Source organism: Sphaeramia orbicularis, chromosome 10, assembly GCF_902148855.1.
Source record: "Sphaeramia orbicularis chromosome 10, fSphaOr1.1, whole genome shotgun sequence".
Taxonomy (NCBI): domain Eukaryota; kingdom Metazoa; phylum Chordata; class Actinopteri; order Kurtiformes; family Apogonidae; genus Sphaeramia; species Sphaeramia orbicularis.
The window spans coordinates 29,831,542-29,849,256 of record NC_043966.1 but is presented as its reverse complement, the minus strand read 5'-3'; the positions used below and the strand labels follow the sequence as shown (position 1 = coordinate 29,849,256).

Here is a 17,715-nt window from a genome sequence, read left to right as displayed (position 1 = left end):
CACTGGTCTGGAAAATGTGCCACTGAAAGCAATGAATGCGCTGGACTTGATTTGTACCAAACACCCACTGATGTTTAATGAAGCTGCTGCAAACTTTGGTTGGAAATAAAACCTGTGTACTCCTGGGCCTCATACTCCTGCCTCCACCAGCTGTTTGACATACTTGCATCAGCCACAGAAAACACTGACAGATCTCCAAGGTTTAAGAGACGCTGATCTGTTTGCTGTTTATAAGGATAATACATTTACTGATCTATACAACCTAGTGTTATTTTTTTTTTTTTTAAATTAACGTATAATGTGTTAAAATTAAAGCTAAAGAAGAGGGAAAATGAAGTGAGGAAAAAAAGGAAGCAAAAGGAGGCAAGACGAGGAGAACAGATATAGAATTTATTTTCAATATCCATTGCAAAGAATAAGAGGTGACACAGCTTGAAACAGATAATATAGAATTTATTTTCAACCAGAAGTAGGAAAATACATAGGTAGGTGTAAAGGAAACAAGCAGAACCTGTAGTCAACGGAAAAATAAAAGAACAAAACTAATCCAAAGAGAATCGAGAGGACGGCTAAGGGGTACAACAGAAAGCATTGTTTACCATTCAGTTTCTTTTTAAAACAGTATGTGTTGATTTGAAAACAGCTGCCTTGATTTCTCATCTGGGTTAATGGACATTCTACAACATTGTGCAAGTGTTTCATCATTATTCTTTTTTTTTTTTTTTTTGCTGGTATTTCATGAATGGTAAACAATAGTTGGTCCAGTGCATAAACACAGTGACACAGATCAATATATGTACTCAGCTGACTACAGATAGACAATCCTGATCATTGAACAACTACCACTAGATCGGCAGGGAAAAGGAGATGAGCAAATATACAAGATGGATGATAAACGGAAAACAAAAAGCATCAAAAGGTGTTGAGGTAACAGAACGGTCCGGCAGGTTGGAGTGAAATTGCAAAGTTAAAAAAAACAAAAAACAAAAAGGAATAAACGACCACAGTTTGAAAGACAAAATAGCTACATTTTCCAGATAAAATATCTAAAAACCAATTCTGAATGTGTCTAAATGATTCTAGGTATTATTGCCAAGTTCTTGGAAAAAGGATGCAATGGGATGAGAGCCAAACTCCAACAACAGTGACGAGTATGAATATGAATGCAATGTGTTCATGTAATTCAAGGAAAAGGACAAAAGTACCTTGCTTTCCTTACAGCCCTACATTTCATGAAGACTATGATTTTGGATCAAACTGGAACGATGGTTGGTGAAAGAACTTCAAAACAGAGAACTGAACTACAAGCAGCTTTGGTGTGCACCATTACAAAGAGATGCAGCCTGGGAAATCACTCTACGCCTAATAAGCCAACTATGAAACACAATGCAACAGTGGAAAAGTACAAAGCCAACATGTGATCACTCACTGAAGCTTACGGGGTGACATAACTCAGCTCTGATTTGCCAGATTTTCAGTCCGCCATATAATGACTGGGTGAGGGGAGACGGGGGAAGTCAACCGAAACGATTTAACAAATCAGTGACTATCAATAGTAGCTAGCTAGTGTAACAGATTTAACCACTGTGATGCACAAGAACAGAGTGAGATGGACTAGTAGTACTCAAATCATCACAGGACCAGTCTAGTGACCAGCGGCACATCATTAGCTTAGTCTTACAAACATGTTTTACACCAGTCAGAAATGTTCTCTAGTACTGAACTGCAGCCACTAGTGAGACAGTTCTGCTGCCCTAAACACGCAACATCAACAAAATAAAGCTGAAAGTAAATAAAAACATGTTGAATATCCCTGTGTTTAAAGTTTTTCCAATACTAATGACGCAGGTACTTTTCCCTCCAATGAGCATTCAATCCTTCATTCTACGAGGCATCATCAGGAACATTCAACTTTTCTGATCAACCCATCAAGACAATGTCTCATCATGATTTCTACAGAGGATTTGGTTTGTGATGGGATAACAGTTTATGGAAAATTGAGGAAAAGTAAAAACAATGTAGCAAACATAACACCATCATAGAATTCATGATTTACACATCAACAACACAATTCAATATCATTTTAGAAAGGAAACATGAGATACATCTTTTATTCACACTTTACAAAAAAGCTAGCCTTTAAATCTACTACAATACTAATGCCATTCAGAAAAAAAAAAGAAAAAAAAAATATCAAACTGGACACATTGGTTTCCATTGGAAAAAAATGTTTAAAAACAAAAACAAGTAGGGGGCAAACAAATGGGACAAAAACCTTGATCTGAGGACTAATTTATACTTCCTATTTACTTGCTTCCCTCTTGCTTTAAAATATTTCAGCATATACATTAAAGTAATGAGATCTTGAATCACTAATGTAACGGGACAGGGCGAAGGGAGCTGCAGCTGAACCTAAGTGCTCATCGTCCGTCGTGTCCATGTGAGATCACGGCCGTCGGAGAATAGTTTTGTCACCATTAAGGTTTCTCTGGTCGGGAAGTAACGAATTTGATTCAAAGCAACGTGGCTGTCGGAGACAAACAGCTGAGCCCAGAGCCCCTCGTCCCTCTGTTCATCTAAAAGCAGAGCAAAGTGGGCCTTCCACCTTTTCCAATACAGAGGTAAGGGGTCCACAGATGGCACTATAGCTGCAGTGACAAGGGTAAAAGAGCTATACAAAGTGGTTGAGCAAAGGGATTAAAAAGACACAGCTTAAGTAATATAGTGGGTAGGTGGGTCTGAGGTTGGGCGGTTACGGGTGCAGGAGGATCATGGACAAGCTTGGGGATATCCGAATTTTGTATAGATGGCCAGGAAAGGACTCAAGTGCTGGATGAAGGAGGATTTCTGGGGAGTGGGGTGGGGGACATGGAGCTGTGCTAGGACACAAGGAGGGTGCAAAATGATCCGAGACAGTGAATTTTGAGAGATAAGACCTCCTTACTCATGTTCCTTAAGGAGTGGAGAAAGGGTCGAAGGAGAAAGCATACCTGATTACTAGAGAGCTCAATGAATAAGAAGGATATACACATCATCATAACATTGTCACAGCTCATAAAAAAGGAAATCAACATTAACAAAAACCAAAAAGGACATAAAATCTTCACAAATGTGTCAACAGTATTTAAAAATAAAAGGAGAAAAGGTTGTTCAGGCGTTCGTCAAATGTAAATAGTGCAAGACAACGACAACTGCTACAGTGAGGCACGATGTTCGTTTGTACATGTGGGATTTATCGGAGTATCTGCTAAGCACAACACACGTGTATATGTGTGTTCTATAGATGAACAGATGTGAAGTCACTGGTGGGCTGCGACTTATTCTTGTGTGTCCGTTTGTCTGAACTGATGGCAGCAGTGTGGATCAATGGCTTTGTTAATGGGCAAGAAGCAACAGGCAGAGTTTGCTCAGTGTCTATTTACAAATCGCAGCAATATGCCGGCAAATTAAATCAACAGCAGAGAAGGGGAGAAAAAATTAAAAAAAAAAAAATACTGACACATTAATTACAGTTAATCTCTAGGGAGTGCAAAGTAGTGACAGCGAACGCCTTGAACAACCTCTTCTTACGTCTTTTGTACAAGCTGGTAATATCAATTCATCTTAACATTAACTGGATAAAAATTTAGCCATAGTTTACAATACAATCTTTTTTCAAATCTGATCATAATTTACTCTTAGTACAAAAAACGCCAGAAAACAGGTCTTTTGTGGTTCATATACAATCATGTAAAGACTGAGTCGAGATTTCTATTCTGTACAAACACTTGTGAAAAAAACCACTGCTTTTGTGTATGGAATTTATGGCTGGGGAAAGTCACTACTGGCCTTGGAGACAGTGCTACAGATCTGCCTGCAAATTAGCTGTAATTGTGTGTTTGTGTGTCTGTGTGTGTGTAAGCTTGCATGTATGGAGCTGGATGGCAACTCCAGACAGTGAGAGGAATGCTGGTTTTACTCCTGTGTATCAGCCATTACTCTCTGCCCAAAAGCAATCGATACAAAGAAAAGATTTGTGAAAGCCCCCCCATCGCTTTCCCCCATCAGCCTAGATTCCTTGCCTAAAAGGTGGTACATGGGCCATACGAGCTCGAAGCACTAGACTAGCCTTAGAACTATACAAGCTGGGGTGAAAACAGTCTGCAAACAGGATGGTAGCTACTCTCAGTTTCTCACAACATCTTTCTTTCACAGATTAACACTACATGCTGCCCATGTGAAATCAGTCACACGTAGGTTCTTGGACGTGGGTTTGGTAGCTAATGCACCAGGACCGGGGTCAGAGGTGTAGACTATCTTGTAGCACCACGAGAGGCCGTGACCACACAGAAGGCCTCAGCACCACAGAATGACAGCAGGGAATCTCACCTCGTACGAGCTGCGCTACATCCACCTCCAGGGGTACACATCTACCGGTTAAGAGCTGCTCTAAACCAACCACATTTGAGTCGACAAATGTGTGGAGGCTGAAGAGACTGAGAAAGTACGCTGGCTGCCCAGAATACGGGGGAAAAAAACACGCACAAGCCAAAGATGGAGGTCTGAGACTGACAAGTCTGCTGTCTTTGCTGGTTTCAGATTTATACAGGACAGACAGACAGAAAGACCATCAGTTGTGGAGCCTTTCAGGTGCACGTTGGCCCCTCAGCCACATCTTAGTTTCCCCTTGCTCTTAGACCTAACGGCGCCCCCGTGTGACGAATCTGAATGCGCTACCATCCCCTCTAGTTTTAAAGACAGAAGCAAAGTGAGTACGTGGGTGGAGTTTGAGGAGAAACGGGGTCTGAAACACAAATTATGATGCACAAACAGGACTGAATTGAGCAGTTAAAAAAAGAACAAAAAGAAAAACGGAGAAAGAAAAAAAGAAAAATATAGAATATCTATAACATTATACGAAATCCCTGTCGGCCAGACCTCACTGTACGAATATTTTACAGGTTGTGTTTTTGTCTTCCTCCTCCAGTGTGGTGGAGGGAAGAGCTGGTAGTGGGAGGGAGGAGACTAAAAGGGAGAGGCTGTGGTTGCAGCTCCCCCTGGTGGTGTGGCAGGGACTCACTACCTGCGTGCAGGCAGATGGAGCCCATTGACCTGGGGGGGCGCGTTGGGCAGGAGCAGCTCCAGCTGGGCAAAGAGGGAGAAGTGGTCGGAGGGGATGTGGGGATGTGGGCAGCCGCTGACATTGTTCTCAACGAGCCAGTGGGGGTCCAGGGGGCCCAAGATACCCAGCACGTTCAGGTGAGGCTTGGAGTAGAAAATATAGTCGATGACACCCTGAGGAGAGAAGAGGAGGGACGTCATCTCTTCAGAAATGGCAGTAGAAAGGTTTTGACATGTAGCTATAAAGATATAATACTGTAGACATGTTAAAGGCACAAATAACAATCAAATCTATGTCTTAAATCAGTACAAATGTCTAGAAATTTTCATGTGTAGGAAAACTGTACACAATATCAGTACTTACCTAGAAGCATTTTATAGAACTCATTGTGTATATAAGCAGCACCAGCCTTTTAAACTTAAGGTCATTTGGCTAAACTTGCATATCCAAGATAGATTCTGACAATCAAACACCTCAGTAGCCCTACTAAACCATGCATCCTGTAATATGGAGCGACAATGTGCTGCATTCCTACAACTAAGATCAAATTCTGTAACTTTTAACATCATTTCATAAAGTATTATTTATATATTTAACCAGAAAAGACTCACATTACATAATCATGTTTCATCTGGAGTAGACCGAAGTGTCCGTTTAGACAGCTTGGTATTTTTTTTCTTCATAATATAATGAGTGATGAGTGAAGTGGCAATGTATGTTGGTCATGCAAGTAATTCCAAGATCATTTCTTCCAAGTGATTTTTAAACAAGCTTTTTCATTTGGCTCCAACTGCCCCCAAAATTTCAAGCATCAAATGTCCCTATGTGGAGGTAGTGAGGGTAGTAACTATGACTGCTGGATAAAATCTTCTCAACTACCAATTCAATAATCACTATTCTGTTCAGGGGCTTTTTTTCTATTTTTAATTCCCTGGCTATTAATGGCCATTTCAAATGTAGTATGTAACATCTGTGAAGACAAATAACTGAGTGACTTTTCAGACTCTCTTGGTTGCCGACATCCATGACAATAGCATCGACATGAATTTCTGAGCGAAGGTTGTTTCTCTTCTGGTTAGTGTACAACACCAGCTTTCATTAGCTTACAGATGGAGTCCATTTAAACAAGTGACTTTTTAAAGTTGTTGGGCACCTTGGATTACATATGTAACTTTAGCAAATCTGACTTCGATTGAACATAGAAGATGGTACTAACTCTCTTCCCTCAATGTTATTACTGTGCTACTCCTATATTCATAGTCATCCTTTATACTTGTTTATCCAAACACTAAATGCACATGTGCACTGTTAGGCTCCTTCAACCTTTTTTTGTATTATTATAATAATAATAATAATAATAATATGTGTGTATACACATACATGTATTTATATATAATTTTCCATGTCTTATACCCTAGAAGTGTGGTGGTACAAGCGTGTTATTATTATCTTTTTACTTATTTTATTTATATTACTCCTTTTTTTTGCATGTGTGTACATCATGGGCACGTCCACAATCATGTATATTTGTAGGTAAACGTGTGCACGTGTAAGTAAATGTAAATATGTTTGTTTACATATATAATCTTTATTACTATTCTTGTTATTGTTCTACAAAAGTAGGATGGCTACGAGAAGCATTGATTTTTCACAAATTACTCCACTGTTTTGTATTGCTCTGGAAAGTCTATATTTATGTAACGATATACATGCAACAAAGATTTAAAAATTACCTTTTTATTTCTTTCTTTCTGTGAGCAATATTGACACCCCCCCCCCCCTTTTTTTTTTTTTTACAAAAAAGAAAAGAGAACTGTGTCCTTTGTATCTATGATGTCCTGTGTAACATGTGAGACTGTTCTGAATAAAAATTTGAATAAAAAAAAGAAAGAAATGGAGTCCATGAAAGTCACCAAATAACCAACAAAACACCACACAGACGTAGTTCACTTAGTCACATGGATTGTCTTGGTTGCATGTATGCTTAAGAAGAGTTTGTACTGTCTGTATTTCTAAGCTAAAGGAGGCTCATCTTGCACACTGTCCAACGAGCAAACATCACATCCAACTGCAACCGCTACATATTCATCAGTGCACAGATTATCACCATGTGTAAGCAATAAAAAAATATCTGTTCACTCATTGGAAAGTAATTAACGTAAATTTCTTAACATACAAAACATTACTTTATGAATTACACAGTCTACTGAAGATCAAATAAATACAAGGATCTTTGCTGAAGTATGTGCATCAAAATCAGCTTCACATAACAGGAAAGGCACACACCCATTTTTTTAACATCTCCCTTCCAGCCACAAGAAATGTTACCTGTCTTGTTTATACTTATTTTATCATCTTTAAAGTAATGTGTCTGCATCTGTGTTCAAAGAGACAGAATGATACCACTTGTTCTCAGAATGTAAATAAACACAGGAATGTTACATTCATAACAATCACTCCAAGTTGATGAGAAGTAGTAAAAGGAAGTGAAATATGATTAGACTGTCACAAGCCAGGAAAAAAGCAGTGACATTCCAAAAACCTGCAAGAACACACCACTCAGAAGCAAAATATGCCACTTGAAGAGTCTGTACCATCAGCTACCTTTTCACTCGGACAATACCGTCCTAATCAAAAACTCTAAGACTTTTTGTGTGTACGTGCAGGTGTGTAAAATCACCTTGAAGTCAAAGGTGTAGTTGGTGTAAGGCATCAGGCCATTCTCATAGGCGCTCTTCAGCTTGAACCCATGGGTGATCCTGCCATTGGACGTGCTGTTCTTGCCATTACAGTTGAATTTGGTCAGGCTGTCACTATAACGGAGCTCCTTGAAGTCCTTGTGGGTGCAGTCCACTCCGCCAGTACTCAGGTACTCCACTACGCCTGAGAAGAGAAGAGAAGAGAAGAGAAGAGAAGAGAAGAGAAGAGAAGAGAAGAGAAGAGAAGAGAAGAGAAGAGAAGAGAAGAGAAGAGAATTGTCTTCACATTTAAGTATGATAAAGTGGCACTTTAAGGTTCAGGTTTCTTCAGACGGCATCTAGCACACTAATCATTTGCAGAATCTGGTGGACTTCTGAGTAAATCTGTCACCAATATGTTTACATTAATTCCATTTGCAACATTCATTAAAAAAAAAAAACAAAAAAAAACAATGCAAAAACCCATTCGCTAATTTGGAGACTTGTTCACAGTACATTGATGACACCTCAACATGGAAATGATCACTTCAACATGTTTCAGTATGAAGATCAGATATATGCTGCATATTGTTGCAATGAACAAAACATATCATTTCATGTATTATAAAGTAACATACAACACTGCTCAAGGGGTCTTGCTAACTTACCAGAGTCTGGCAGGGAGTTGAGGTCAGCGCACAGCACCAGTGGAATGGCATTGGTCTCACCAGAGACAGAGGACAACTTGAGGCTGCGAGTGGCCTTGTCCACTATGTTCTTCACCTCTGACAGGAACATCATGGTCTGAACCAGTTTAACGTCAGAATACTCTGGGTCCCAGTGCATGTGGGCATTGGCTACCAGGAGCAGCTGCTTCTCCATACCGTGGAGCGACTTTCCAGCTGAAAATAGAGGATGAACAAGGTAAGCAGGGAGAGGTGGAGAACTATGTTGGTGACCAATGAAATACACAGGAGGAAGCAAAGAACCTCGTCCTATGTAACAGAAGGTTCAAGCCACTCATCTTGTATTTTCACTCCAACTCTTCTGTGTTACAGTCAGCAAAAAAAGAACAAAACTAACAAACAAAAGACTACAAGTAGTAATAGACTGATGTTTGTCCTCAGTTTGTCCATATTCAGTACTTACAGGAAACTTCCATCATCTCTTTGCGGACCTCAAGCAGCACAGCTACCCCGATGTTGTCCTTGGTCATCACCCTGTTCAGCATAGCCTCTGAGCCCTCGGAGTTAGCCATGGCCAGCTGGTTGAACTCCACTGTGTGCTTCTGCACTGCGCTGAACCTAGAACAAAATGGAGTGCTTTAACATCCACCTGTGTTGAACACAACCTAATGTCCCACTGCTTTTCACTGGGATCCACCATGACTCAGTGTGGAGCTAAACCAGAGAAGCACAAAGTGTAAAAACCTACTGTGAGACTGGGCAAACTTCTAGCTGTGACAAACTAAATGTTACGCAAGGCAACTGTTGAATATTTTGAGGGTCCTCCTTTTTGACTGAATAATCATTGACATAAAATAGAAGATATAAAATGACTAGGATCTTGAAAAATTCTTCATCTTTCAAAAATAGATATCTCCACAGACTGGATCCTTCAAATTAAGATAACATAAATGCACAATGTCATAACATCAAGTTCATGGTCACTGGTAACAATTTGTTTTTACATGATCAATGCAGTTTGCTCATCTCTGAAATTTCTTTCACAAGGTAACTAGGTGATCATTCGTAATGTCCTAATCTAACACTGGTTTAAGTATCACCCTTTGTTGGGTAGCAGTACAAAGTAAATTTGTACACGAACCTGTACTACTGGTCTATCTTTTTTGTTCAGCTATGAAAATGGCAGCATATGGTTTCAAGTTTCAGACACTGTATTGAAAACTAAAGCAAGTAAAAAACGCCTAAGATTTGTTCCCAAGATAAAAACATCAGGGCGCCACCATTTGTTTGCCACCGTAAATTATTAGCTGATGTTTGTAAATTTGTTTGGTGGCAAAAAGAACAATATTACTGCTTCAAACCCACTACTCAACAACAAATAAAATTTACATTCAGCAGGATATAAATAGATATGTTACATTACAAAAATCTTACAGCTTCCTAGTGCAAAGGATCAGACTTGACAACCACTTCATAACAATGTAAAGGTCATGTAATTTCATCACGCATATACTTCTTACATTTATTTTAGTTGTGGGGGTTAATGAACACTTATCTAAAACACAATGAGCTGTTCTCATTATTCTAACAAAAACATGATTTAGCCTCCAACTGATAAACTGTTATCTCATATGCTATATCAAAGGAATTCTGACTACAAATTAAGAATTCCAGTTTTCAATCTCTGAGTGTAAGCATGCTGTGACCTTGGGGTCTTCAAAGGGAGACCAGAGTCTGTTCTGTCTGACTGGAGTATTATGGGAGAAGTGGTTCAGTTCCCTGCACAAACTGTTTTGTGAATTCTGCTGGTGCCACAAAAATCAGATGTACTATATGATGATGAACTTATCCACAAAACTGCACTGACATGATTCCACACAGCAAGATCTAAAATTAACAAATGACTGCTTAATGAGACAAGAGGCAGCTTGAGGTGCTACAACAGGTGGGACGCAGTTATGCTCCAGTGTCAAACAGCCAAACAACATTTACCTCGTTGCTCTTCTTTATATGATCAAACCAAAATTAGAAATAATCAAACATATCATTAATCTCTTCTATCACGCCCAAGAAATACATTCTGATGTATGACAAATGTCAAACATTATGAGATTGTTTGGCCAAGTCAGAACTCTGATATCATTGGCTCACAGGGAGAGACATCACCGAAGCTTAAACTCATCAGCTGTTACATTTTCACCAAACCAGAAAAGGTCGACATTGAACTCTTTCATTTTTAGTCAAAGTACTTTTTGCCATGCTTATTAACTGGCTTCAAAATGAAAATAAAACTTCTGCAGAGAGATAAGATCAAAACAGAGTAATGGCCATGGATATTATAAACCTTGGTGCAGTATTTATGTCTTAGAGCAGGACAGTAAATCTCTGCTGTAGAGAAAAGATTCCATATTAGACTACAAGGAGTACTTTTTCTTTTGTTTTCTTAAAGTGGTTCATCTATTATTTACAAAATTAGAATTGTGTGTTGACTTCACCAATGAGCAGATTTGTGTTTCTTTGATTTATAGTCTAAATACAATACTATTTTAAGTCCAACCAAAAATATTTCACAGAAATGCATTACTTGAAGTAAAAAGAAAGTCCTTTATGGCATCTAAGCCTTCCACAAATCTATGGGGAACCCAAAATTAAACACAAATAATCAACACAACAGGTAAGCACATTAAGAGTAAAGGCCAGTTGAAAATGACTGTAAAACTGAAATACATACTTTTCGGTCTTGTAGAAAATTGCACAACCGTCCACATGTTTACGGTCAGACTCTGACATTGTCCTAGCTCGAGACTTTGGACTGAAGAACCCATCATATCCCTGCTCCTTCAGCTCAGGCAAAAAGAAATTGTAGTACTGCTCGGTCTCAACTTCCTGTGATTAGAAGACACACATAGTTTCTAAGTTAAATAAGGAAAGAAAACAAACGGCAATAAAGGGATTCAGTATAATGCTACCTCTGTATAGATGAAGCCATTTGTATCGTTACAAATTTGTGTTGTTTCTATCTTTGTTGTTATTGTTGCAAAGTGAGGTTTTAAAATTTCTTTTAGAAAACGATCATCGAAATGATTCAAATGAAATAAAATGACTTACAAAGTAACCAACCAGATCGGACACACTGTCAAACACAAACTAATTTATATGGGCTAAAATAGAAAAAAAAAAATCCTCTTTAAAAAGAAACTATTTTGCCAAATATGAGTACTATAAAATATCACCAGATACTAGTGTTCAGTGTTGACTGTGGTAGAACTTCAGTTAGACTTAAAAAGCAGGTTTCCACATTGCTTCACAGGTCCATTATTTTCCATGTTCAATTTGAGTTAGTTTTGCAATCATGAAATAGCAAAAACTTTTCCCAATTTTTCACCTGTAAACTGATGATGTCTGCATTGCAGCCGAGGATCTCCTGCATGATGGATTTCTTCCTGTATTCCCAGTTTAGAGCCCAAGACGGGCAGTAGCCATATAACTGTCGTGTGGCATACTTATCACATAGGACATTGTAGCACATCACAGAGAACAGTGCTGAGGAAACATACAGGACATATGTCAGAAAAAATACCAATTAGGTAAAGAAGTGATATTTCTTACTTAGCTGCTGCCTTTAATTATTCAAACTAAGAAATTTAGATCTGAACTATTTGTTTTGTCTGTATTAAAATCAATTAAATGCAAGTTAATTTGACAGATTTCCTAATTACAGGTAAAAATCTAAGCTTCGTAAAATATGTCCACTACCCAGATAGATCTAGTGCTAGTAAAAAAAATACATAAAAATCACCAGGGTCAACACTCTGATACACATTAATGCACAGATGCAAGTTTCAATCAGCTTTGAATTTGTGTCTTTTTACACTCTTCCCCCTCTGGATTCTACCCACACAGTTATAGTTACCAATTCATTAGTTACCCTGCCCCCCAAAGGGGAGGAAAAGGGTATTGTTTTTGGTTTGGTTGGTTTGTTTGTTAACACTTTAGCTGTAAAACAATTGGTTGAATTCATACCAAAATTAGGTTTATAGATTGCCAGTGACCCAGAATAGATGTGATTACATTTTGGGAAAAGCAGGCCAATTTTTTTAATTAATTTTCTATCCCCTTTACTTATAATAGGCAACATTTTAAATGTCTATGAAAACATTAATTTTGTTTCAATTTACTTCAAATTTGGCACATATATAGAGGCAATTGATATGCTGACATCTGCACATGCATAGACATGATGACATCAGCTGGATCAATGCCAAAATAACCTACAATATGAGCGAGGGGCAGGGTTTGTTGTGCCTGGCACCACTTGTTTTATATGTATAATCAATACGTTTCTGTATGAGGCTAAATCTACACCTTGCATCCACAGCACTTCAATGCTATTGCAGTATTTTAACCTTCCCAAAACTGAGGTTCTTGGAGACAAAAAAAGTAGCTTAGAAACAATGATGCAGACATCAGCATTTACTCCCTGATTTGGTCTTAACATTAACTATGACACGTCACACCCTTCATGGAACCCTTTGTACAAGACAGGACATTGCCTTTGAGTATAAACTTTTATTTTCATCACGGATAGTGAATCACAGGGGGTTCTGTTTTTGTCTGTTTGAAGTTGTGGTACAGTTACATTCTGCATTTTATAAACGTACTAAGGGTGTATTCACACCTTCAAATTCCTTTAGTCCACTCATTTGATTTAGGGTGTATTCACCAGAAGTGGACTTAATTTTTTTTATTATTTGGTCAGATCGCATTCTCATTAGTGGACCAAAGCTTGCAAACAGAAGCATGTATGTGATGAACTGCGCTGGCATTGGGCAGAAAAGTCAGGGGCAGGGTGAATCAGAGACGACGGGTGTTGATGAATATAAGCACGGAAGTCCTAAGTGCAGTTATCGTTTTTGAAATATGTATTCTATTTTTCCAGACACAAATTTACGTAAATAATGTTAACTGTCAAGAACAGCTCATTAGGTGCTAGTTTCGTAATAAGGGCATCTGACCAAATGTCAATGAGACATTCAACCTCCTCATTGGTCCACGTCTGTTCATGGCTCATGGCTGCTACAATTAGTTTTGACTACTCGTGCGGATCGGCTACTTCCAGCGGCTACAGTGGCTCATCAAGCACAAAAAGGCGCACGGTTCCTTGGTTTGTTTCGTCTCGAGGCTGGTTATATTCACACCAGAAGTTAACCAGCCCAAAGCCTGTTTGAACGCGGTCCGCTTGTTTGAGTCAAATCAGAGTTTGCATGTTTGTATTCACACCTATAAAAAAGTCTGAACTTTCTGGAGAAACAGACCAAATGAAGTAGGTCTGAATACACCCTAAACTACATTTACTGGTCATATGATATGTGTTTCAGGTTTGTCAGAATGTTTGGTGATTATTTCTGAAGGTTTGTTAAAACACTAGTGTGAGCAGATATGAATTTCAAATAAAAAATATTTACAGTATAGTGCACCATGCATTTAATAACTTATTATAGGGAAAAAAGATGTGCCTTTGACTGCAGCCCTACAGATTTCTTTGCTAAAACCAAAGATTTTCTTGATTTCTTTCTTGGTTTTAATCTGCTTGCCTAGATTTAAAAAGTATGCAGACTATAAAGCATTTTGTTTTTTATTCACCAGCATAAATAAACAGATGCACTGGCTAAGAAAAAAAAAGAGTGACTTTGTGCTTTTACTTAAAGTTGCAAAATTCTATGTTTTCTTTACCTGAGGGCCGTGTTCTGTCGGGTTCCTGCAGTGAGATCCATGACCGGGCTGGGGGCTGCTCTGTTGGTACTGAAAAGAGGGAGAAAAGGTTTCAATACCAGTAAAAACAAACAGTGGTTTATGAGCTTACAAGAAACTGTATACTATCAAATACAACTTAAACAGGTCACAAACTGTTCTATGGATGGTTGTGGTTAAACCCAGCTACATACAAACACTATATTTTAGGGGGTAAACTGGTTGGCAATACAAAAAATTTCTGAATTTCTTGTTGTAGTGTCTCCACTTCCAGACAGAGGGACTTACTGCGTTTGATAGCCCCTGCCAGATTGTCTAACAAGTAGTTGAGCAGTCTCCGCGTGCCATCAGGTTCCTGATAGAGGCTCATAATTTCTTGTGCAAGTGGGTTTCCTGGGAAAGGAAAGTGGGTTGAATCACTGCTACTCGAACAAGGGGATTTCAAGGCTAAAATGGCTACAAAAATATTGATCAGCCACTCACCTTTCAACCCCAGTGTTTGTAACTGAAACAGTTTCCCCAATTCGAATGGCAGAACCCGCAACTGGTTGTTATTTAAAAGCAGTTCCCTGCAGAGGACATATGGGAATTAGATCATTAAAAAACTGTCCTCCTGAAAAACCAGCAATTGTGACATTTCATAAAAATTAGCATTTACTGACAACCATCTTAAAAATATCTCCTTATAAATTTCGTCTTCCAACATTGGTAAATAATATTTTATGTAATTTTGATATTGAACTTAAACTGCCTGATTATAGACTTAAAATATTGTTGAAAGCAAAACAAATTAACTTGGCTGGTATCAGATGGATATGTTTATGAGAAAAATGTTGTGCTGCTCTACCCTACAACAATCGCTTGTGTCATGTAAGAGTGTCAAAATAAAACTCACCTGAGAGACACCATGTTGCCGAGCTCTGCCGGCAGGCTCCTGATCTTATTGGATGAGAGATCCAGGTACACCAGGTTGTGTAGTTTGGCAATGTCTGGCGGGATGCGTGACAGTGAATTGTCACTGAGGTGCAGGGCAGTGAGATGGGTAAGAGACCACAGAGCTGTGCTGAGACTCCTTACTCGACCTGCAGTAGATAAAAGCAGTTGGGTGAATTAAGCTGAATCCCATACTCAACTCTTTGACCCAAAATGAAGCCCTGATAATAAAATGTTCCACAATGGACATTGGTTTGAAAATACTAGTTCATCCACACTGCTCAAACTTACATGAACAGGATACAGGGGCATATTGTACAAAATAAGGTTTCATGTTCTTTCTGCTTCACAAAAACAGGACTGGGGATCCTAAAAATAACATAAAACTATTGATATGGTTACTCTGTAGAGAAATGCATACAGCTCTGTTTCAGGTAACTGTCCTGGAACAAACCATTTGGAGTTCTGTATATCTGTGATGTCAAAACTATGTGACCTATCAGCCAATTAAACTACAGCCTACCAGACACATGCAAAGGACTAAAACCATCCTGGCACAATTTACCAAGGTGTCTACACAAGGCTGTCCACGGCACTGACAGAAAAGGGTTGTGGGCAGCAGAAGCCCATTTGGATTCAACACCGAAACAGCTTATTTGGGGAAGCACTGAAAAACAGCACCATACATGGTACAATAAGCAATTTGTATTTTGAGCTCAAACTTAAATATCACATTCTAAGGAAATGTAAAGCCTACATCCTCTGATTAAATGGTACAATATGTCCCGTTTAACATAGACAACTTCCACAAGTATAGAATTACTATAAAACTGCATTGATAACGCAACCAAACATAACTGTATCATTTGAGTATTACTTCTACATGTCAGTCTGCTTTTTCTTAGCCACGAAAAAATGTCCAGCCTAATTGTAGCATTTTCCTTTTCCTATGACTGGCCATGAGGTGAAAAATAATATTATGTAGCATAGTTGACTCTGTGTCAAATAGAGCTTCTCCGGGGTCAAAAATCAACACTTAAATTATCCCTTTTTCAACTTCTTTGGGCACCTATTCCTGCAGAAAAACAGGTGTAATGTGGTTCAGTTTCAACAGCAGAGGTCCTGGAATTACCTGTGACCGATGTCAGGAGATTCCATGGGTGAAATGGCTTAGTCCTTAAAATACCTGCTCCTCGTGCAAATTAAATAGTACTTAACCTACACAACTAAAAACTGTCTGATAAAACTCACCGCTAATTTCCAGCTCAGCCCAGTATGACTTCTTCCCGTTGGCTGCCTCCTCGCTGGACATAATTGTGTACATCCGCCTGGGATCCGGCGGGTCATATTTTTCCTTGGGCATTCCTATAACACTAAACACGAAAATATTGATCAATACCAATTATTAACACTGTGCACGTTATCCTGATGTCCGTTTAAATACAAAACCCTATTGTTTTACATTTAAGCCATAGCTAATAAAGGCCAGGATTTATCAGGTTATTATGAACACATGTTGGAACAAACATGTAAGACTAGTTAATAACATAACTCCTACAAATCAGTTGTGATCAAGATGTAGCTGTAGGGACCCACTGCTATTGCACTCTACAAAATGCAGCACGTTGTTTACACTAAAACAGCTTCATATAAGGGCTGTGATTCCACTTAAGTTACATAACGCTAATGGGCAAAATAAAAATCACTAACGTAAAATGATTTGCTTCATGCTCAACTTGCTAAGCTAGATTTTTGACAACTGTGCAACGCTACACTTTGTCACAAAACTGTAGCATGACTTGGGGATTAAGCTGATTAAAACAGCCTCTTAATGTTAGCCCATTTTCTTCCCATTGTTGCTAACTGATTAGCCTAGCTTAACCTAAATAGGTAGCTACCAAACTAACGTTATACATAACAAACGCTAAATAGCTAAAGCTAACTCACCTGCTAACTGTCAGAATTGAAAAGCACCAATTTAATAATTTCGAGCAATTAGCTGCACCTTACCAGACCAGCCAGGCTTCGCGTTTAATTTACAATGATATTTACGGATTCTGTACAATTGTTGTTTACATAATAGCAGAGCACTAGCCTGCGCATTAACACTAGGCCACGAAACATCGCATTAGTTAGCTAGCGTTAGCTAGCCTCCGATAGCAAGAATTAGAAAGATTCAGATAAACAGTGAGCAAGCGAGCTCGCAAAGCTACACAATGCTGGATTTGCAACCATCTGCTATTAGCTTAGCTTGTGCTTGCTAGCTAAAAGCTAACTGATCCTAATTATTCGAAGCTGACAGACTTCCTGTTCAAATAGGTCACATTTCTAAAATGATTACCGCGCGTTTGACATTTAATTAAGAATGTAGTGGAATGGGTGAAAACAGTTCAACTCCACTCAGAAGGATTTTATTTTTACCTGCAAGAGCATACCAAATCGCGAGGACGACTGCGTGTTCTCTTTTGTTTTCTAGCTACTTCTCACCCGTTTCCGCTGCTGTATCATGGCGACTGTCAGGATTTTTTTCCTCTGCCGATAACAGCGGCTGATCCTATTGGTCAGA

General features: G+C 38.8%; 1 protein-coding gene across 1 annotated transcript; it reads right to left on the bottom strand.

Annotated features, from left to right (window-relative positions):
• Positions 1-435: 435 nt before the first annotated feature.
• LOC115426724 (CCR4-NOT transcription complex subunit 6) lies at positions 436-17,696 on the bottom strand. The gene is made up of 12 exons (XM_030144894.1): positions 17,571-17,696; positions 16,401-16,522; positions 15,112-15,298; positions 14,700-14,785; positions 14,505-14,609; positions 14,199-14,267; positions 11,851-12,008; positions 11,197-11,351; positions 8,929-9,083; positions 8,448-8,681; positions 7,782-7,984; positions 436-5,274 (listed from the first exon to the last, which is right to left on the bottom strand). The coding sequence occupies exons 2-12, from the start codon at positions 16,510-16,512 to the stop codon at positions 5,059-5,061; spliced, it is 1,680 nt and encodes a 559-aa protein (XP_030000754.1). The 5' UTR covers positions 16,513-16,522; positions 17,571-17,696; the 3' UTR covers positions 436-5,058.
• Between the last annotated feature and the right edge of the window lie 19 nt (positions 17,697-17,715).